The sequence below is a fragment of the Scatophagus argus genome, chromosome 2 (assembly GCF_020382885.2).
Source record: "Scatophagus argus isolate fScaArg1 chromosome 2, fScaArg1.pri, whole genome shotgun sequence".
NCBI lineage: Eukaryota > Metazoa > Chordata > Actinopteri > Scatophagidae > Scatophagus > Scatophagus argus.
This window is the reverse complement of record NC_058494.1, coordinates 16,245,001-16,264,677: the sequence shown is the minus strand read 5'-3', so window position 1 is coordinate 16,264,677 and position 19,677 is coordinate 16,245,001. Positions and strand designations below refer to the sequence as shown.

The following is a 19,677-nucleotide window of genomic DNA, read 5'->3' as shown; positions in this document are numbered from 1 at the left end:
CTAAGGCTTTTCCTTTTGTATAATTTGCACTTGAATAGTTTTATTTTATGTTGACAGTTTAAACATCGGTATTAAACAGACTTCAGATTTTATTATTTATTTCAGTGCTTGTTGTCATTGCAGTACTGTTGATGCATGGTGTTTTCTAACAAGTAACTTCTTCAAAAACTATACTTTGGAAAAAGTTATTGGCATAATTTTTCACACGTTTAATAGTTAAAAACAAATTAAAGACATTTTGCTTTGTGATTTAATAAGACAATGGATGATGATGTCTGTTGGTTGATCCATCCATCAGTTTGGCTCTGACTGAATTAAATCAGCAAATACTGGATGGTTTGCTGCTACAGGAGGATAAATCCTTGTGTCTAGCAATCCTGTGACTTCCTCCAGCGCCAATGTGAGAGTGACATTGTTGTTTTTGTGATGGCTTTGCAACTACTGGACACAAACTATACAGAAGTTTATGTTCACCTCAGAATGAACTGCAGTGGCCTCTTGATGTTAACTCAGGCTCCATCATCAGCACAAAATTTGTCCAATTTGTCCTGCTAAACATCTCCATGTTAACATTATCATTGTGTAACATACTGTGCTGCCAGAGGACATTTTTGTGGTCACGCTTGTTATATTACAGCCTCAAAGAAATGCCTGACTGAGAGTGACACTTGCATATTTTTTCCAATTTGCCGCTCTGGGAAGTCCACATAAAACGTACCGAGAACTTGAGAACTTTAGAGTACATGCAGTACGATCGCCTTTGAAAGTTAAGAAGAAATTCCAGTAAGTCTGTGTGTCTTTACAGATTTCTCATATATTTTGAACCATTTATGTCTTCCATCTGATGTGCTCTGTGTCCACACGTGTAAAACGTTCAGAGATTTAGATAAGATGAGATAGGCCTTTGTAAGTCCTGCAGTGGAGAAATTCTTATTTCTGCTGACCATCAGGAAAAATGAAAACACTGATTCTGTACAGACTGAATTGAAGCCAGAGGTGCAGGCCCTGACCTTTGAACCCAAATAAGGATTTCATCGTTCTTTTATATGGATGCCCAGAAGCTACTGTTCACTGGATTTTCTACTGAGTTGTGCAAAGAGCTTCAAAATGGGTTAAATGTCAAGTTTTTTTCCCTCTAAAAACAGGACTGCAGCCATGTTTGGTGGGTAAAATTCAACCTACATGTTTTCAGGCTTAGAGAAAATTACAGTTTTTTGATTATGATGAGCTAATGTTTCATTTTGTACCTTTCCTACCATCTTCTGGAGAACAGGAAAATCGCACACTGTCCTGCATGAAACAAATCACGTTATTTTTTAATGTTCCAGTGATTGTAAACATGGGTCTTTTGCCACATTTATTCACTTTTTTTTTTTTTTTTTAAATTTTCAACCTGTTTAGACAGCAAAGCTTTAACATTTCATCTTGAGAAAGTGAATGCCAAGGGCCTTAAGAAATGATTTTGTTGCCATTGTTAAAGCTTTTACATTTAAATAACACAAGCACTAGTTGGAGCTCTGACTGTTAGAGTTTCATTATAAACACACTCAGTGACACTCACCATTAAGACAGAGCTCGATTTACTGCTGGCCTTCATCTCGTTTTTGTATTCATCGTGTTAACAGCTTTTGCTGGCGTATTCATAAATCATAGAAAACAAATGCAGATAAAGAATAATTGAACAGGGCCCCTTAGAAAACGTCAGTCACAAAGTACACCTGCTGCTGGAGGAGCCTCTTGTGATTAGATTATAATAACTGCTGTGTCTTTTATTGAAAAAGCAGAGAGAAAATAGAAGATAAGATCACATGAGACTCTACTTGTTTAGTTCTTACAGTTCAGGATCAGGAAATCCTTCAGGGAATCCAGTTTGACAACCTAAATAATAACTTTTAATGGTTTAACACTTGGAAAGAGTCGGGTTGTTTCTGTAAACACAATGCTGGGTTGCTCATGCTGTGTCAAGGGTGCCGTGAGCACACAGTGGGCAGCATTTAATGGTAAACTGATGTGAGTACTTATATTTTTAATAAGGTGTGGTAACAGCAGGATCTTAAACTCTTTTAACTGTAAAAATATAATGTTTCTATGATTGTTCTTCATTCTGTGGCATTTGTTGTTGATTATTGTCTCATTCTCAGTTTGTGAAATACCACCTAATTGACTTCTGAAGAAGTACAGTGGCAGCTTAAGTTGTATGTATAATTCAAGTGAGGAAAACAGTCAATCAGTACAACCCAAATACATAAAGGTCACAAAGAGCAAGAGAATTTATGTGACCAAGTTTGACTACATATATATATATTTTAATGGACAAATGTTTGGTACTGTACTTATATAAAGTTGGTGGATTCACAATCAAACCAAATCAAATACCTGAGGCCCTTTAGCTTCTAAAAAAACTTTATCCTACATTTCCCATAACAGCATCAAATAGTTTGATCCTTCCTGCCCATATGCCTCATCTTTCAAACCCCAGCACCCAGTTTTTGATGCAGACTTTCTGCTATAAATATGAACTAGTCCTTAATTTTCCCAGACTTTAAGGTGTCCTACATAGCCTCAAAGACAGAGGTTGAGTGATACTATGAGAAGAAAGCTGTGTGTTTTTTATTATTATGTGTAACATAATGTGGAAGAAAATACTAGTAGGGTTTTTTGTTTGTTTGTTTTCATCAGCGGACAAAGAGTGAGGAATAAGTTGCTGCTGCCTGACCCAAATATGGAAGTAGAAGTGGACCAGGTTGACAGCTTATGTCTCTGCTCAAAGACCATTTTGGCAACAGATGTGAATGGCCTCCTTGATCTTTCTCTGCCCATTCACTTACTCCTCAAGCTGACGCTGTCCAAGTCGATACTGAGACCATGTTATCTTTTGGAATTGTCATTAAATGTTGATAGCTTAGATACAAATTGGAGACTTATAGGTAAGGTATGCAACAAAGCACCCCAGCTGGAATCACTTTGGAGATGCTGCAGATACATGAAATGTCTCTTAAACAATGGGACACCCATTTCATTGATGTCGGGTTCCCCCCAGCACAAAATATACAGCAGACACCGCCAGCACGGTGTGTCTAAGTTCTAATAACAAATTATCAAAACAAGCTTTATGTTACTGCAGAAAATGTTTTCATGGTGGGAGTTGGATTAAAAAAGGACTAGATGACGAGGAGCTGTTGTTACACAACATACGATCAGGGACCAAGAGAGTATATAGTGTGTACAAGACATACAAAGTTTTCCATCCAGACAAATAAGGTATTTTCTGAACATCTGTCGCTGTAGGAGGAATTGATATGCTTAGGACTCTTCTTTTCTTTTTTTTCTCAGAATGTTTTATGAATCAGCACCGCCATCTAGTGTCTATAATGCTGAATCGCATGCAGGAGGCTGGAAATATTACTGACCAAGTTCCCAGTAATATAAAATCTAAGGCATTCAAAATGTCGCCCTTAAGGTAAGAAAAATATACAAATCTGACAGAGAGAAACCTTTCACTTTTGGTGACACAGGGCATCAAAATAAACAACCACACCACATATCATAGAGCTTTAAGTTTTTATAAGACTTATAAAAAAGAAAAAACATAACACAATAACCAAGGCATGTCATACATTGTGTTTTTTCTTTGTTTCTCTGAGGAGTATTTACAAACAGGCTTATGTACAGATAGCAATAACTCAGAAATGGAAAAAGCTACATATAGTCTAGCACAAACAACCAGTTAGCATAATGATAATATATTTGTTATGTACAATGTAACTGGCAAGGCTAGAGCAAGAACAAACACAAAGATTCTGCAAAAGGTTTAAATAACTTCAAGTATCTGTCTTGAGGTTTCATGGAGATATTAGTCCGTTGGACACAGATTTCCAGCAACACTGAAGGGAAAACCTAAAAATCTGGTCGAGCTGCAAACCGTGTAGTGTGGCTGGAAAGGACAGGAGGAGCTCTAGCCATTGGAGGGAAAAAAAACACAGACAATGCAACGAACGTGGTGACACAGAACAATCACTTCTCTGATAAATGCCCACTTTTTAGGAAACTTAAGAAACTGCCACAACCACGGGAAATCTCCTCTCCACATATAAAGTGATGTCCAGCTTATTGGCCTGCAGCACCTTTTTTTTTTTTTTGTTTACAGCTTCGAATAACAAATGTGCAACAGGCTGGCAAAAACGAATAACAATAGGAAACGAGAACATACTGTACTGGTCCTCTGGGGTGCGGGAAGAGTCCAACATGACAGGTTTCATAACAGTTCTTATGTTTCTGGACTTTGCGGTTTAACTTAACAATTTGAGTATCCAAAAGTAACTTCACAACATTCTGAGGCCATTTAATTGTCTCTCTCTAATGAAAACCACAACAATGACTCTAAAAACTCATCTCCATCTTAATGTTGGGTTTCATTTCAATTTAAAAAAAAAGAAAAGAAAAAAAAGCATCATAGTAACAGCAAAAAAGCTCATTTGTCACCTAGTACCTCACATTTAAGTCAAGGTCTGAGTTTAATGAAACCATAGTCAGAATTGCACAGTCAGCTGTATGAAAAGAACTAGTTTGTTTGAGGAAAGATCTGGCTATTTCTACATTAGCAGTAGTTAGTCCTACTCTAATTATATAGCCACTATTGAGAAAAGTGTGGCCCAAGCACAGGCCATTTGTCCTATTAACGTCTTCAAGTGCATAAAACGCTAATGCTACTCCACGACGTTCATATAACAACACTGTAGGGCTCAACTGCATCCCTTGTTTACATGTCGGTTTAGTGTATCCATTTTGGAAGGAGGGGAAGAAAATGTCCATATACAACACAACGCAGGCTGCATCCAGTGCTGTGGTCTCTGAAGTCTCCCCAAGACGTGTCTCAAACGGCAGCTGTCCAAGCGCACTGCTTTTGACAAGACTTGCACTGTAACCCTCAAATCAGGAGAACCATAAATACTCTAGTGTATGTTTTTAAGACCTTAAGGTAGAGCAGCAAAGAATTTAATTCAAAATTTCTGTTCTTGTATGGCTCAAAATAAAAAAATGCCATCAGGTGTCAGATTAATAGCCGTGTCAAAAACAAACAAACGCTGACAAAAGAAAAAAGTGAAATTTAGGACCGTCCTCTCAAAATTAGTGCATTTCCTGGGCAGCAGGGTACCATTTGAGAATCTGCTCTGATCAGCTGCACCACACCAGACATCCCCCTTCCCTCCCCTCCCTCCCTCAAATACTCTCCCCTCTCAGCAAACAGTGAGGGGCTGGGGCTCACTTTCGCGCCGCTGGTTTTTCTTTAGCAGCTGTATGCGGTTGTGGCAGTAGAACTTGATGGCTCGCCAGTCGCGGTGGTTGCTGACCAGCAGGGGGCACTGCTGCAAGCAGCGCTCACAGTCAGCCTTGGCAGGGACTCGAAGCTCGGTGATATTTTGGGTCAGGTGCTCCTCGACTGCTGCCCGCTCTGCCTCTGACCATGGACGCTTCAGGACCCCTCGCTTTCCTGAAAAGCAGCAGAGATGAACAGAGATCAGATGTGTTTTACCAACTTCTCTCCTTCACACTTCCCAAACTTGCAACTGTGCACTCTGAACACAGTGAGAGTGCTGAACAAAGAATGAACAAACCTCCCAAAAATACTGTTGTAAAAATGGACAAAGAAAACAGGAGAATTCAGATTTCCTGGTTTTTCCTTTGAACAATATGCTTTTTTAAAATTGAAGGTAATATTAAAAATGATAGAACACAAACAGCATCTTTCTGAACACTTCACATTTGAGAAAATTTTATTAAATTTAGGCCAATGTCATATCAAACACGATCTCATCACAAGGTTTAGGTTTTCTGGAGCTATCAATCATAACAAATGATCTTTATTAACAGCTGGAATTTGCTCAGTTGGCTGATACCATCAAGCTTTCCAGAACAGCTCTTAGAGGGACCTTGTGGTGAGATCATTTTTTCAACAGCTGTTATCAAAGCTGAGAATAAACTGTGATTGAAATGAGGAGAATCTGACATTTCAAATCGCTGGGCAAGTGACTAAGTCTTTACCAGCTGTACACACACTGACAGCATATTGTATATGGTAGAGAGAATGGATCTTAAACAACGGGTTCTAGAGAAAGCCACATGCATCCCCTAATGAAACGTCTGCCACATTCTGGATGCTTTCTTGATCATGTAAGCCATAGAGTTCGATGTACTTGATGTGTTTGTACTTTTCAGATTCAAAAGTGTTTCAGATGATTGGCCTAAGCCTTTTATTTTTTGGGGGGGGGTTTTTGTGAGACAACTGGTGCCTTCAGTTTTACTCTGTTCACTGTATAATTGTAGGCAATATTACATCCAAATTCACTGTTTTTGATGTATTGCTGACATTTTTGAAGAACAAGGCACAATTGTTTTTACTTCTGGGATAAACATGTACTAATACAAGTTGTGTTTTACACTCACACACCCCGAATACACATTACTTCCTCCTGACCTTTTTAACTGTTTCCCCATAATAACAATGTTTTTCATTTTCCCTTTATTGTTTTATCATTGCTGACATTTCTGTTTTTGTTGTTATCGTCATTTTTGTTTCATTTAGTTTGTTTTGTCTTTTGTTTTTAAGGGCAGTAGGTTTTTAAAATCTCACCTGCACACTTTCCTTTATTTATTTGTCTTCCTCTATTTCATTTAATTGTCCAGTCACACTTGAAACCTAAACAAACTTGATTTGGGCTGACCTGAGCCTCTCCTACGGTTTGCAGGTGGAGGTGGAGCAGGCGGAAGGGGTGGTTGGGTGTTCTTGAGCTTCTTGGGTCGTCCCACTCGGCCGTTGTTCTTACCCTTCCTGACATACAGCAGGGTAGGTGTAGGGTTCGGAGCAGCAGCAGGGGCGGGCACCTCAGGCTTCTCCTTCACCTCCCCGTCAGACTCCCCCTCTGAGTATGAGTCTGCAGAGTTTCCTGACATAACTGGAAAGAGGGAGGGAATGGCGAATTTGTAGGAAAAGAGAAGACAAGAAAGGTGAAGAAAGAAAGAGCAAACTTCATGAGCATAACCTGTCACAAATCTCCACATTCTCTCACAGTACACCTCCTATTCATACAAAAAGATCTGCAAAAACTAATGGAAAGATCATAATCCTTTTCCAGTCGGGGGGATGTTTTACACCATAAAGACAGGAATGACACAGCTCGTCTTTGACAAAAGTAAAAAAACCTGAAGTCCCACTCATTCATTCAGCCATCCAAATATCTCACCATCCAGTTCCAGGCAGATGTGGTTCAGGCTCATTCCTCTGAACAGCACTCCATCACGCTCTCCACAAAGCACAACTCGGCCCACTCTGCCCATCAGGCCTGGGTCTTGGCCAATTCCGGCACAGTTCTGTGTCACATGGTACTCCCTCTCCAAGAAGTGCTCCAATCTTTCCACAGCGCTGCCTCCAGGCTGCCCAGGCTCTTCTCCTTCTCCCAGTAACAGCAGCTGGGTCAGTATAGCTACCTGTCGGCGAACCCTGGTCTGAGTCAGGGCACGGGGATTGCGGGTACCGCTTGAGCGAGCCAGACTGCGGAGGAGGTCAGTACCTCGTAGTGGTGTGGCAGGGGAATGGTAGGGCCTGGCAAAGACATACGGGTTAGCGGGGTCGACTCCCACATCTTGCCGTGTCTGCAGGAGGAGCTCCAGGCAGGGCTCGCAGTGAGGGGGAAGGATGAGGGGCTGGACCCGTCCACGTTTACCCTGGACCCCAACTCTAGGGAGATGAGGAAGCACTAGGCGCTCAAATGGGGAAAGGGAGGCCTCCAATGGAGTCAGAGCTGGCGGGGCTCCAGGTGGGACAGGAACAGGACACTGGGGAGTGACACGAGCGCGGTATTCAGTGATGGACAGCTTGGAGACCTCACACTCACGTCGACGGTTGTACAGGATGAGGAGAGCAAGGCTGGAATGGCAAAGAAGGCGCCAAGCCTCGGCCGACTGCAGCTGCCGAGACAGGGACAAGAAGGCCGAGTGCTGCAGCCGGCGAAGGTACAGCACCAGAGAGGACAAGGACGACAGGAGGGGCAGCAGGTGGTGACGCCCCGAACTACAATAAAGAGAGATGAGGAGCGGTTAGTCCAGTTATTTGTTTTAATGGCGTTAGTGTTTCAGTTAAGTTAAAACAACTTGATGGTAGCTTGTTACAGCTAAAATGCACCAAATTTATTTTACAATTTACTTTTTGTATACATTGTACTATATTTTGTCACTACAGATTCCCGCAGATATACGTGAACTTCAAGATTATTTGTATAGTAAATTATTTTACTTTTTAGTACTGCAACTAACAATCATTTATTCATAACTCATTCATTATCAATTAAAACTGCAGTTTATTTTCTTGGATCATCAAAGAAGCTGGAAGGAACAAATATTTGGCATTTTGGCTTAAAAATGGCAAAAATTATTATTCAGTGAACAGGTGCTGTCAATCTACCATCAAGTGATTAGTCAACTAAAAGCTGCAACTATAATTTGTTCCCTTGATGCAGTAATTCACGTCCCTGAAATCATATATTGTGAGTAGTGTCAGGAAAACACAGTGCAAACAAAATCATTAATTAATATGACTGCTGATTAAAACAGTAATTAAAATAAATGTTTGTTGCAGCCTTTCTCTCAATTTTTCTCACAAAGCAGACAAAGACCTCGAGTTACCTCAGCAAGTCCTTTTCCTTATCTTCTGCCCCACTTTCATCTTCCACCTCCATCACTCCATTCTCCTCCTCCTCTTCTTCATCCTCCTCCTCTTCCTCTTCCTTTGGTGGATCAATCTCTTTGGCCGACTTGCTGCTGAAGGACTGAGGGCATAGCACCTCAACATCCTCCTCCTCTTTGGGCCTCTTCACCTCCACCACCTCCACATCTTCTTCATCTTCATCCTCCTCATCTTCTTCCTCCTCCTCCAGTCTTTCCTTCTTCATCCTCCTCATTGTTCCCTTCCTGGCCTGCGTCACAGCCGTCACAGGCGGTGGGCTCCTCTTTAAGACAGACACCGGCACTGCGTTCTGTCCTCGTGGAGGAGTGAGCACAGGTGGGGTGGAGTTTTGTCCTAGGGATTGGTTGGCTGCTGTGAGAGTGGGCGGAGACATGGAAAGGTCCTGGACGCTGCTCTGTGGAAGATCTGAACTGCGGCTCTGTCCCGTGGCTTGTGACGACTTCAAGTGCTGCTGAGTGTGTGTGTGTGTGGTGGGGTTTGTGTTCTGTGCATGCAGGCGGGGCATCTGTGTGTAGCGCTCCACCAGGGCAGAGCACACTTCTGGTTGGTGTGCATGATGTTTATCTAAGTGACGGCCTAGGGAGCGGAAGTGGCGCCCACAGTACTCGCAGGTTTGACGCATGGAATCTATGGACACTCCTCCTCTGGGCACATTTATGTTGACGTTGTTTGTAGTGTTGGAACCAAGTGGGGCCGGAGCTTTGAACACAGGCTTAGCTGAAGAAGAGGAGGAGGACGACGAGCAGGGAGGGGATGATTGGGATGTAGGGAGTGGACGGTTGTGAGGAGAAATGGTGGTGGGGGAGGCAGCCGGTGGTCGCCCAGGTGGGGTCCGGTGCGGAGTCTTTTTCTTTGAAGGAGTGCCACGCCGTTTTTTGCGACGGCGTAGTGCGCGTCCACGGGGGCTGGCATTGTCCTCATCTCCAGGCTCTGAGTCGCTGGCATCAGAGTGGGAGATGGGGGAAGAGGAAGGGGAGAGAGACCAAGAGGGGGTGACATACTCCTGCTGCTGCTGCTGCTGCTGCTGTTGCTGCTGCTGCTGCTGCTGCTGCGGGTGCTGCCGCTGCTGTCTCTGGGGCGTCAGAGAAAGAGGTTCATCCTCCTGCAAGTGAGAGACAGTGACAGGGTGGTCACAAAGAGCACATCACTTGACATTCTTAATTCTTTAACATGATGTTAAAAAATTAGAAGGTTTGCATTTTCCTGCCTTCAGATGATATTTTTTGTTGTGACAAGAAAACTAATAAATTACCTTTTCAGTGTATCTATTTTCACAGCTGCTTGCCTCTTAGTTTTCCTGTATTTTAAGTCTTTTTTACACCAAAATTTGCACATATAGACTACAGCATATTTGGACACTTGACCATAATACCAAAAGGGACTTTAATGACACTGCATTCTAAATACACGGACATTTTGCAGCTATAACAGCTTCTACTCACTCACCAAACTCATCCAACCATGTCTTTATGGACTTTGCTTTGTGCACTGGGGCACAGTCATGCTGGAAAAGAAAAGGGCCTTCACCAAAGTGTGCTGAGCAAGATTCCCCTTCACTGAAAGTAAGAGGCCCAGTCCAACCCTGGCAAAACAGCTCCATACCACATCTGAACTCAATAAGAGGTGTGTCTCAATACTTGTGTCTATATAGTGAATGTGGCATTTTTAAAAAACAGATAATAATAAAAAAACAGTGTTTGACTCCTTTCTCATTGCTATTCTGTTTTCTTTCTGGCGAGTCGCATTCAATGTCATGAACACGACGGTAAAGAGGAAACAGTGGAAAACTTGGAGTCAAGTGAACGTGTTATGGTGGTACTTGGATCTCTGCAGAGTGATGTCTGAATGCAACTTTAACAGAGACGGACGGAAAACTAATTACGTCCCAGCGTTCAGAACTTCAACACATGTCATAGCGTTGCACTGGAAAACAAGTAAACAACTTACATCACAAATGACGGGAGTTATAGCTGATAAATATTCATGACTACTGGAGAGTCATATAAGAATATCAATGTCGATTTTATCCTTTCCCACGGAAGACAAAGCCCAATGTTAGTGGATTTTTTTGTCCACTAATTTGACCATTTTATTACAAGTAAGAAATAACTATTATTACTGAAAGACCTATGTGGAGCTATGTGGAAAAGAAAAAACTTATCCGCTGGCCAGAGGAGCCTTTCCTAAACAAAATAGGTCACTGGCATGACTTAACCACTTTAAACTACTGGGATCTCTAAACTAGCCACCTCAGTATGTTACCACCATGTTACAGGTTGGCTCCATCGCAGTTTAAATGTCTTAACTGACACCACTGCATGGATGTTCAACATTCTAATCACATGCACAGTCACAAGAGTCATTAAATCTCAAAGCATTAAGTGAAAGGCAAGCATCGCTGGCAAGAGAGTCAACAGTGAACTGTCTGGACACAAATGGTAAGTGGTTTCTGGAGTGTTTCCCATTTAGACCATTTAAGAGAGACAGGAGACAGCACAACAACATCAGGCATAAACAGGTGAAGTTACTTGTGGTGCTTTACTTTAAAGGAATTAAAACTTGATGATAACTTATTCCATGACTACACACAATAAAGCTATTATTCAGAGGAGGCAGAGGAAGACTTGACGATAATGTTGTCCACCCACACCACGACAGGTGCCATCCTGTAGGCACGGCAGCGCATCACAACTGCATCAACATTTGTTCACATATGTTTGGTTTTTACAGAGTCAGTCTGTTTTTAACTACACAGATGTTGGCAGCAACGTTTGTGAGAAACCCACCACAAAGCAGAATTAAACATCAATGTAGTATAGAGTATAGAATGCACTATATGTATTCAAAACAGAAGTCCTTAAAACAATGACAGTTCTGTGCATTTGTTTTGTTTTGGGTTTTTTCTTAGTAAAATACATTGACCTAACCTCTTTAATTAAACTGTTTTAGCAGAAGAACAGTCAGTACAAACTCTCCTATGAATCAAAACAGACCCAGAGTCCTCTAAACAGGCAAGCAATTATCTTTTGGGCCACTTGGGGGCAGTAGATACAACTATGACAGTGTTGTTACCTTGTGATGTGGTGAACTTGTTAGCCAGTAGTTGCTTATTTACTCCTTCAGCATTTCCAGAGAAACATTAGTTTTCATCTGGAGGTGTGTTTGTGGCGATCTCATGAATGCAATACTCACACTCTACCAACTCCTGGGGAAAATATCTGGGATCTTTCACTGAAAACAGCTGCTTGCTGCAGCTAAAAATGACACCATAAGAACAGTGAGAGTGGGGCCAGAACAATTGCGGGCCAGACAACCAAACAGTGAACCCAAACTCACTATGAAGCTCTGCTATGAACCATATATTCAAGTGACAATTCAGTCTTGTGTTTAAGCATTTCATTCAGTCATAATATCAAGGTGAAATACAACGTAAAAGGAAAGTGAATGCGAAGGAGGTAAGAAATGTCAAGTGATGTTTAAATTAGTACTTGTATTTAATCAAAAAATTTGTAAAACCTAACTTGTTAGGAGTGGTTTTCCTCTTACCTTTTTGATATTGTTGTTATTCTCTGTGTCTGAGTTACATTCATGTTGCGCTGGAGACACAGTACCACGGAAACCCTGTGGGACACAGAGCAGTCACATTAAAACAGCCGGCACGCTGCTCATTAACGTTTGCCATCACAATCAGCCTCAGCTGTCACTCAGAGAGCAGGAGGACACCCCTTCACAGTTGGTCATGAGCGCAGAGGTTGATTAGAACCCCAAATCTCCCACGAACAATACAAACAAAAGAAGTGACGAGAGATGTGCTTTCACATACTATTAACTTCTCATGAGCAATACACAATCAGGCTAGAATACCAAGTACAGCGCAAAAATATCAGTACAGTAATAGAAACCTAAAAAGTTCTGTTTTAGACTTTATCTCAGCCAAATTGAAGATATTAAAATGTGGGTTTGAAGAAAGGGACCTGGTGTCAGTTTCTCAATTTTGTAAATTTGATTTCCATAAATGGATTCTGTTATCATCATTTTGCTGAGTAAATTGATCCAATCTAATGAGATCCATTAAAGGAACAGATGTCGTAGAACCATGGTTACCGTTGCTAAAGCACTATAGGTAGAGAGAGAATTGGAGCTCAGCCATCACCATGGTAACCCCATGCCTTGCCTAGTTGTGTGTGTGTGCGCGCGTGTGTGTAGTGAGTGTGTGAAGCTGATCAACAGTGTGTGAATACACATATGGTTACCCGTCTGAAGTCATCAGAGATTATGTAGACAGTGTCAATGTACTTCTATACTTATGAGGACCAAATAACTAAGAACAGACAAGTGAAGAAAATTTGATGGTAAAATCATTAGAGATAAAGTGACTGGTTTCGACATTAGACATTAAATTCAGAGTTGAGATTAAAATTATGTTTTGGTTAAGGTTAGGTTAAGAATTAAAATTAGACTGTTAAGTGAGAGCAAGCATGAGTAGCTCTGCTCAGTCAAATCATAATGCCGCTACACTGTGTTCTCGTCTATTGAGGCTACTGTCGTCAGAGAAGACTGATGCATTTTCCTCTTTCACAACTAAGCGCCGTCTGAGTGAGTGATGATCATCAGTGTAAACTCTCCCTAACTTCGACACCACGTTTTGGCAATTTTTTTAGATTGCTGCACTGAGCATATTGGGATGTCGTCAGATTGCCTATATTTGACCATTTTTCAGCAAGGACAAGAACACTGCAGGCTTAAAAGTGAGGGAATTCATGTCTTTGCAAGTGCACTAACAGAAACGTGTGTCCTGTATGGATCTGTCCTTCAAGGCACTGACCAGGTTCTCTCCCCACTCCGTCAGGCTGTAGTCCACAGTGATCTCCTCCCCCTTGGTGATATCTCGGATGGCGATAACGACCAGCCGCACCTGGCTGCCACAGTGGACCTCTCGAATGCGGCAGTTAGGGGAGGGAGGGAAGGAGCTGGCTGTTGGGGCTGGAGCAGAGGCTGTTGGGGCAGCCGGGGCCGTGGATGCGGGGGTCAGAGATGTGGCCTGAGCTGAAGTCGCCGTGGCCGGGGCAGGAGCGGGAACTGGTGTTGGGGTTGGAGCCGAAGATGCAGCAGGAGAAGAAGCCGGTGTGGAGGCCAAGCAGGAGCTGGTCTTCGATCCGGAGGAGACTTTGCCATGAGCCTGCTCTGATGAACCACTGGCAAGTGAAGGGGATGGAGGGTTGAAAGCTAAATTCACCACCTTCATCAGACAATATGTGCTTTTATATTACTTAAACAATTACATGACTGGCACAAAATTAATGAACAATATTTTTCTTTACAACTGATTACTTGTTTAGAATTTATTATACAAACATGCCAAATAATGACTGATTCCAGCTTTCCAATTCTGTTTGCTGACTTTCATTTCATTGTATTGTATAAATATTACAAATATTTGTACTATTAACAGCACAAAAGCAAGTTGAGAACAAATTGCTGTAACTGGTGTTTTTCCCAATTAAGGTGAGTAAATAGAAGTAATACAATAGTAACTGTGATGTTTTCTCAGAGCACTGCACATTCATCTAGTTGCAGGGTTAATTTCTTTGCAGTTGGGATCTACTGCAGCTCAATGAGTGTAAAGCAAACAGTAATAATCCACACATACAAGCTCATGCCAGTGCTTCAGGGCAGTCATTCTCAATCCTATTCCTCACAGTGCTGCTGATTTTTTTAAACCTACTGGCTAGACAACTGCATTCTTCTGACATCTTGGGTATAAATCAGCCTGATTACATGGCCAAAATAAAAAGTCCTGGGGACCAGGAATCAAAACTACTGCTCTCAGACAAAGCTGTCCTCGAGTGCTGAGACAAGATCAGCAACCATTGTGTGAAAGAAGCGCTCTTTAAACAGGCCACCAGCAATGGTTTAACCATATGTTGGCCTGCATACATATTGATAGCTGAACAAAATGTTTATATATATATATATATATATATATATATATATATATATATATACACACACACACACACACCCACCCACACACACACTCACACGTATATATATATGTATGTCTATATACTCACCAGTTCTGAGGAGCAGACTCTGTGCTGTAGAAAGGTCCATCCAGGGTGAGCCGTTTACTTTCTGCTGCCTCCTTACGATCACCTGAGAGCACACCAACAGTTAGTATAAAAGGATTACATGCAAGTATGCAAGGAGACACACACACACACACACACACACACACACATTCCCTCTCTCACAAAGGTCATCACCCCATCTCCTGGAGCACATACACAGGTGCACATCACAGCACATGTGTAGGCAAACACACACACACACACTCACGCACAAAAGTAGGTCACACTCACTTGCACACACTCCACCCCCATACCAATCACACGGCTACACAGACAGATGCGCAAGCACACGCACACACACACACACATATAAATACACAGCTAATGGCAGTGAGAAAACAACATGCAGACATAACGCATGTGCACACACACACACACACAAACACCTGTGTTGAAGCTGTGTTCAGGCACGCTCTCCTCCTCAGTGTGTGAAACAAAGACTTTGACAGGTGTCCCTTTCCTTTTCCTTCCGCAGCCTCGCCTGGAGAGAATACACACAAATAACACACGTAATTATCATTTAATCAATCGGCCTACTGCCCAAACTTCACATCAATCGGGTCAGAGAGTGATCAATAAGCTGATGGCCACCTAATGGATCAATACCGACAGTGTTTAGACCTCCCATAAAAAGCCAATAAAATACCAAAAAATAAACCACAGAATACACACAGAAATAAAACCTCAGCAACCAGACAATGATCAAATGAATTAGGTTTAGATTTAGATGATCTGCACTAAAATGCAAGATTAGTTCTGCAGAAGCAAAGCCCCCTACAGACATTCTCAGACATACTTTTTCTGATACTTTGCCATCTTTCGTCTACACACAACAGGTTCGGAAATTAAAGACAGCTCAGGGCAAAAGTACACCTGAAAGGAATGCCCTCTCTTGCATGTCAAGCCTTTCATTTTCACTTCCATTTTATTGAGTTGTCATATATTCAAATGTGAATATTGTTCCCTTTGGACCAGGATCATCATGACAAATCTATTCAATGTATGTAAGAAAATGTTAGCAATTATTTCACTTTTTACATATCAGAGAAAATGTGTGTGCAGTCTTAAACAGGAGAAAATGTTATCACAACACAGTCAAAAAGAAAAAAACTAACATGTAAACATTAAACAAATACAGACAAACCATATCAACAATAAAACTGAACAACCACTATCATTTCTATGCTAAGAAAAGAAACCAGAATTTCTCAAATGTTGCAATGTCCAAACACAAGCAGCAATACAAGAACTTTTGTTTTTGAGCATTTCTGAGACTGAATCCAGTTTGATATGATGTCCTTGTAAACCCGTGCAGACTGAATAACAACCACACTGACCACAGTAAGAATCTAGTTAGTGTTCATAGTTGAGTGCTCTGACCCCTGGATCACCACTAAGAAGTGTGCCATTACCCCAGGGAGCTCAAACGCAGCCACCTGTGTGAGACCAGAATGGGCCAAGCAAGATTATCTTCTTCAGACTAAATCCATGCCAAAACTGCCTCACTCAGAAGAGCCAAACTGATCCTGCCTCTGCTGATTCTGGGATAGTTCTGTTACCACAGATCTCAATATTGTTTTCCGTCAGTCTATTTTTTACTCGCATGACATTGGAGGCTCTTAAAACTAGGCCATAGGAAGATCGTGCTTTGGATTTTGAGGTGTTCATTACTGTCTCTGTGTGTGTGTGTGTGTGTGTGTGTGTGTGTGTGTGTGTGCAGGCAGACAAGAGAAAAAAGAACAAAAAAACAATGGAGAGGAAGAAAGCAGAAACAGGGATAGGACAGAAAAAACTAAAGCAGAACAGAAACAGACAGAAGAAGAAAAATAGAAAAAGGGAGTAAAAGAGAAAAAAGACAGATAGAGAGAGGGAGAGACAGTCATTCAGCAGAGATATCAACCAGACCCACTGTCTTTGTATTGATCCACTCCACTCCCATCTGGACTCGTGATACTGTGCACACACGTGTATGTGTGTCTGTGTGTGTGTGTGTGTGTGTGTGTGTGTGTGTGTGTGTGTGTGCGCGCGCATGCGACTGCATTAGACTCACATACGTACAGCTTGTTTTCCCCCTTGAGAAGCTTTCCTCCGCACCAACCACACACATCTCGGCTTTGGAAAACATGAGCAAAAATCAAATATGATAGCTATCAAGAAATCTTGAGAAAGCTTCTGTATCTTAAATATAAAATCAAGTGTGAAGATCTACTTTGACACATATCACGGGACTGTTGTTGAAAGCACAAATAAGACAAACAGACCAAACAAACTGCTTCAAAACCTTCACTTTTAAGTCAGTGCTTTGTAACATGAGTTACTGTTAGGTCGCTTACAACTTCCTCCACCAACTGAAAGAGTACCTCCATACTACTGTAAAGAACAGTGGTATTTTACCACATCACCATGAACATCACATTACCACATAAAAGGCCACACCATCACAATAATACATTTATAAAAACCTGCGGTAGCCAACATCCTTCAACCACACACTTTCACGGTCACAAGACACTGCTACCTCTTGAAGATTCTGCATTTGTTTATGTCAAAATTAACTTTATTTCTGCAATACAGCTGAAACTAACGGAAATGGCCACACACAAAGGCCACTGTGTCAACGTATGATATGAAATAGGAAACAATGATCATCGCTTAGTTTTCATTCTTGATTTGTCTTTCATCTTGTGTTCAAGGACTTCTAGAGAAAAATCAAGTTGCCAGTCTCTTCAGCTTCCTATACAAGGAGGGAGGGACAGTCCATTTAACATATTGTAATTATTATTTCCACTCTTCAGTGGTGGTGATATCTACAAATGAAGGAATGTAACTGAATATATAAGAACAAGGGACGCAGATGCACGTCATATTTATCATGTTAATAAAATAAATTAAAGGAAATCAATAAAGTTTCTTGAAAAAAAGACCTGTGAACTCTGTGAACTGTGAACTATTTGTCTCGTGTCCAAGGCAATAAACTGTTTTGTACATTATTTCTGCCTGGGGGCAGCCGTGGCCTAGAGGTTGGAGAAGCGGCTTGTGAACCGAGGGTCACCGGTTCGACGGGCAGGAAAAATTTGGGTGTGTTTGAGTGATTAATGTGGAAGATGCCCCCCTCTCCATTAGCCGGCTGATGTGCCCTTGAGCAAGGCACTTAACCCCCCAATATGCTCCCCGGGCGCTTGAAGGAGCCCACTGCTCCTGTGTGTGTTTCACTGCATGTAATTTGCCGGGTGTTGCATGTGTGTGTTCAACTAAGGATGGGTCAAATGCAGAAGACGAATTCAGTGTGTGTATGTATATACTGTCAATAAAGCTGCTTCTTCTTCTTCTTCTTCATCATCATGACATGTATTTTCAGTTTCATTTGGAATAGAAATTTGTAAAGTGGTTGCATGTGATCACGACACGATTCCTGTGAGTGATCCATTGAGCAACGATACTGAAGTATGACCCGGAGCGACTCAAAAGCCTGGAGCGAAATGACACCAAACAACAAAAAAATAGCAAAGCTTCAACAGTTGTTCGCACTTAGACACATGCTAACACACTCGATCCCAACAGGTCACTAGCTTTTCCCAGAAAAACACAGTTTTCCTCGGAGTTTATATTTTGCTGGATTATTTTGGGTCTTCTGAGTGTTTGTCTGTGTGTTCAGCTCTGGTTCAGTGAGTTTCTGGGAACTTTGTTGCCAACCAAATCTGTCTCACCTCCACTTCTTCAGTGAGCGGACCTCTCCATCTTTCTCTCCATCCCTGTCTCACCCTCTTGATCGATTCTCTCATTCTTCTCTAACTGCACATCTCTCTAAACTAAACTAAAACACACACACAGCTCGTAGAGTCCACATATGCACACACAAACACACACACACACCCCTCCCCCTATCTGGCCCACATGCATGCACAAACACACACGCAAACAGGCGCTCACTCACACTCTCTCTCACACACACACACACACACCCCTCCCTCTCAGGCTTACAGGCACGCAAACACACTTGCTCACACACACACACACACACAGAGTATACACACAAATATCCTCTCTCTAGCTCGCACGCACACACACACACCCCTCCCCCTCTCTGCAAAGCTCACATGCGCACACACACATACACAGGAAAGCTCACTCAGGCGCACACACACACACAGACTCTCTCTCTCTCTCCAGTGCTCAGTTTCTCTCTCCTTCTCTCTCTCTCACATAACCAAACCCACAGTCTCATGTTCCATCTCTGACACACACACACTTTTTTCCTCTCTTACACACACACACGAAGGCAAGCACGCACGCATACAATCTGCACATTACAGATTCTCAGACTCATGCATATCTATATTCTCTCCTACACTGTACTGCTTGCACGCACACACACGCACACACACACACGTTCCATCAAAGACATTATTCTTTCTCTGCCACGGACAAGCAAATAATAAGTGTGCTTGCAGATGCAAACACACACACAACCTCTTGTCACGCAACTGTTTCTACTACATACATTTGGATTACACACAAACAGAACCACTCACAAACACAAGGCACACATGCACAAACTCACTCAATAAGCCTCACGTACACTCCGTCCTTCATGCAGAACATACACACACACACACACACACACAGAATCCTCAATAATAAAACAGATACAAACACACACCATCCACCCCCCACCCACCCCCTTCTCACATATACCGTACCACCCACACACACAGTGTGCACATACACACAAACATACTTTTCCTTTGAGCATGCGTGTACACACACACACACACACACACACACACACAAACACACACACACACA

General features: G+C 42.1%; 1 protein-coding gene across 1 annotated transcript in view; it reads right to left on the bottom strand.

The window, feature by feature from the left end:
* Positions 1 to 5,216: 5,216 nt before the first annotated feature.
* Positions 5,217 to 19,677, bottom strand: part of si:dkey-117m1.4 — a 17,436-nt gene continuing 2,975 nt past the window's right edge. Inside the window, exons 2-9 of the mRNA XM_046414122.1 lie at positions 15,258 to 15,352; positions 14,815 to 14,896; positions 13,566 to 13,935; positions 12,287 to 12,361; positions 8,680 to 9,842; positions 7,242 to 8,068; positions 6,723 to 6,953; positions 5,217 to 5,491 (exon numbers count right to left, since the gene is read on the bottom strand). Coding sequence (XP_046270078.1) covers positions 5,238 to 5,491; positions 6,723 to 6,953; positions 7,242 to 8,068; positions 8,680 to 9,842; positions 12,287 to 12,361; positions 13,566 to 13,935; positions 14,815 to 14,896; positions 15,258 to 15,352 — 3,097 coding nt within the window. The 3' untranslated portion in view covers positions 5,217 to 5,237. The remainder of the gene's footprint in view (positions 5,492 to 6,722; positions 6,954 to 7,241; positions 8,069 to 8,679; positions 9,843 to 12,286; positions 12,362 to 13,565; positions 13,936 to 14,814; positions 14,897 to 15,257; positions 15,353 to 19,677) is intronic.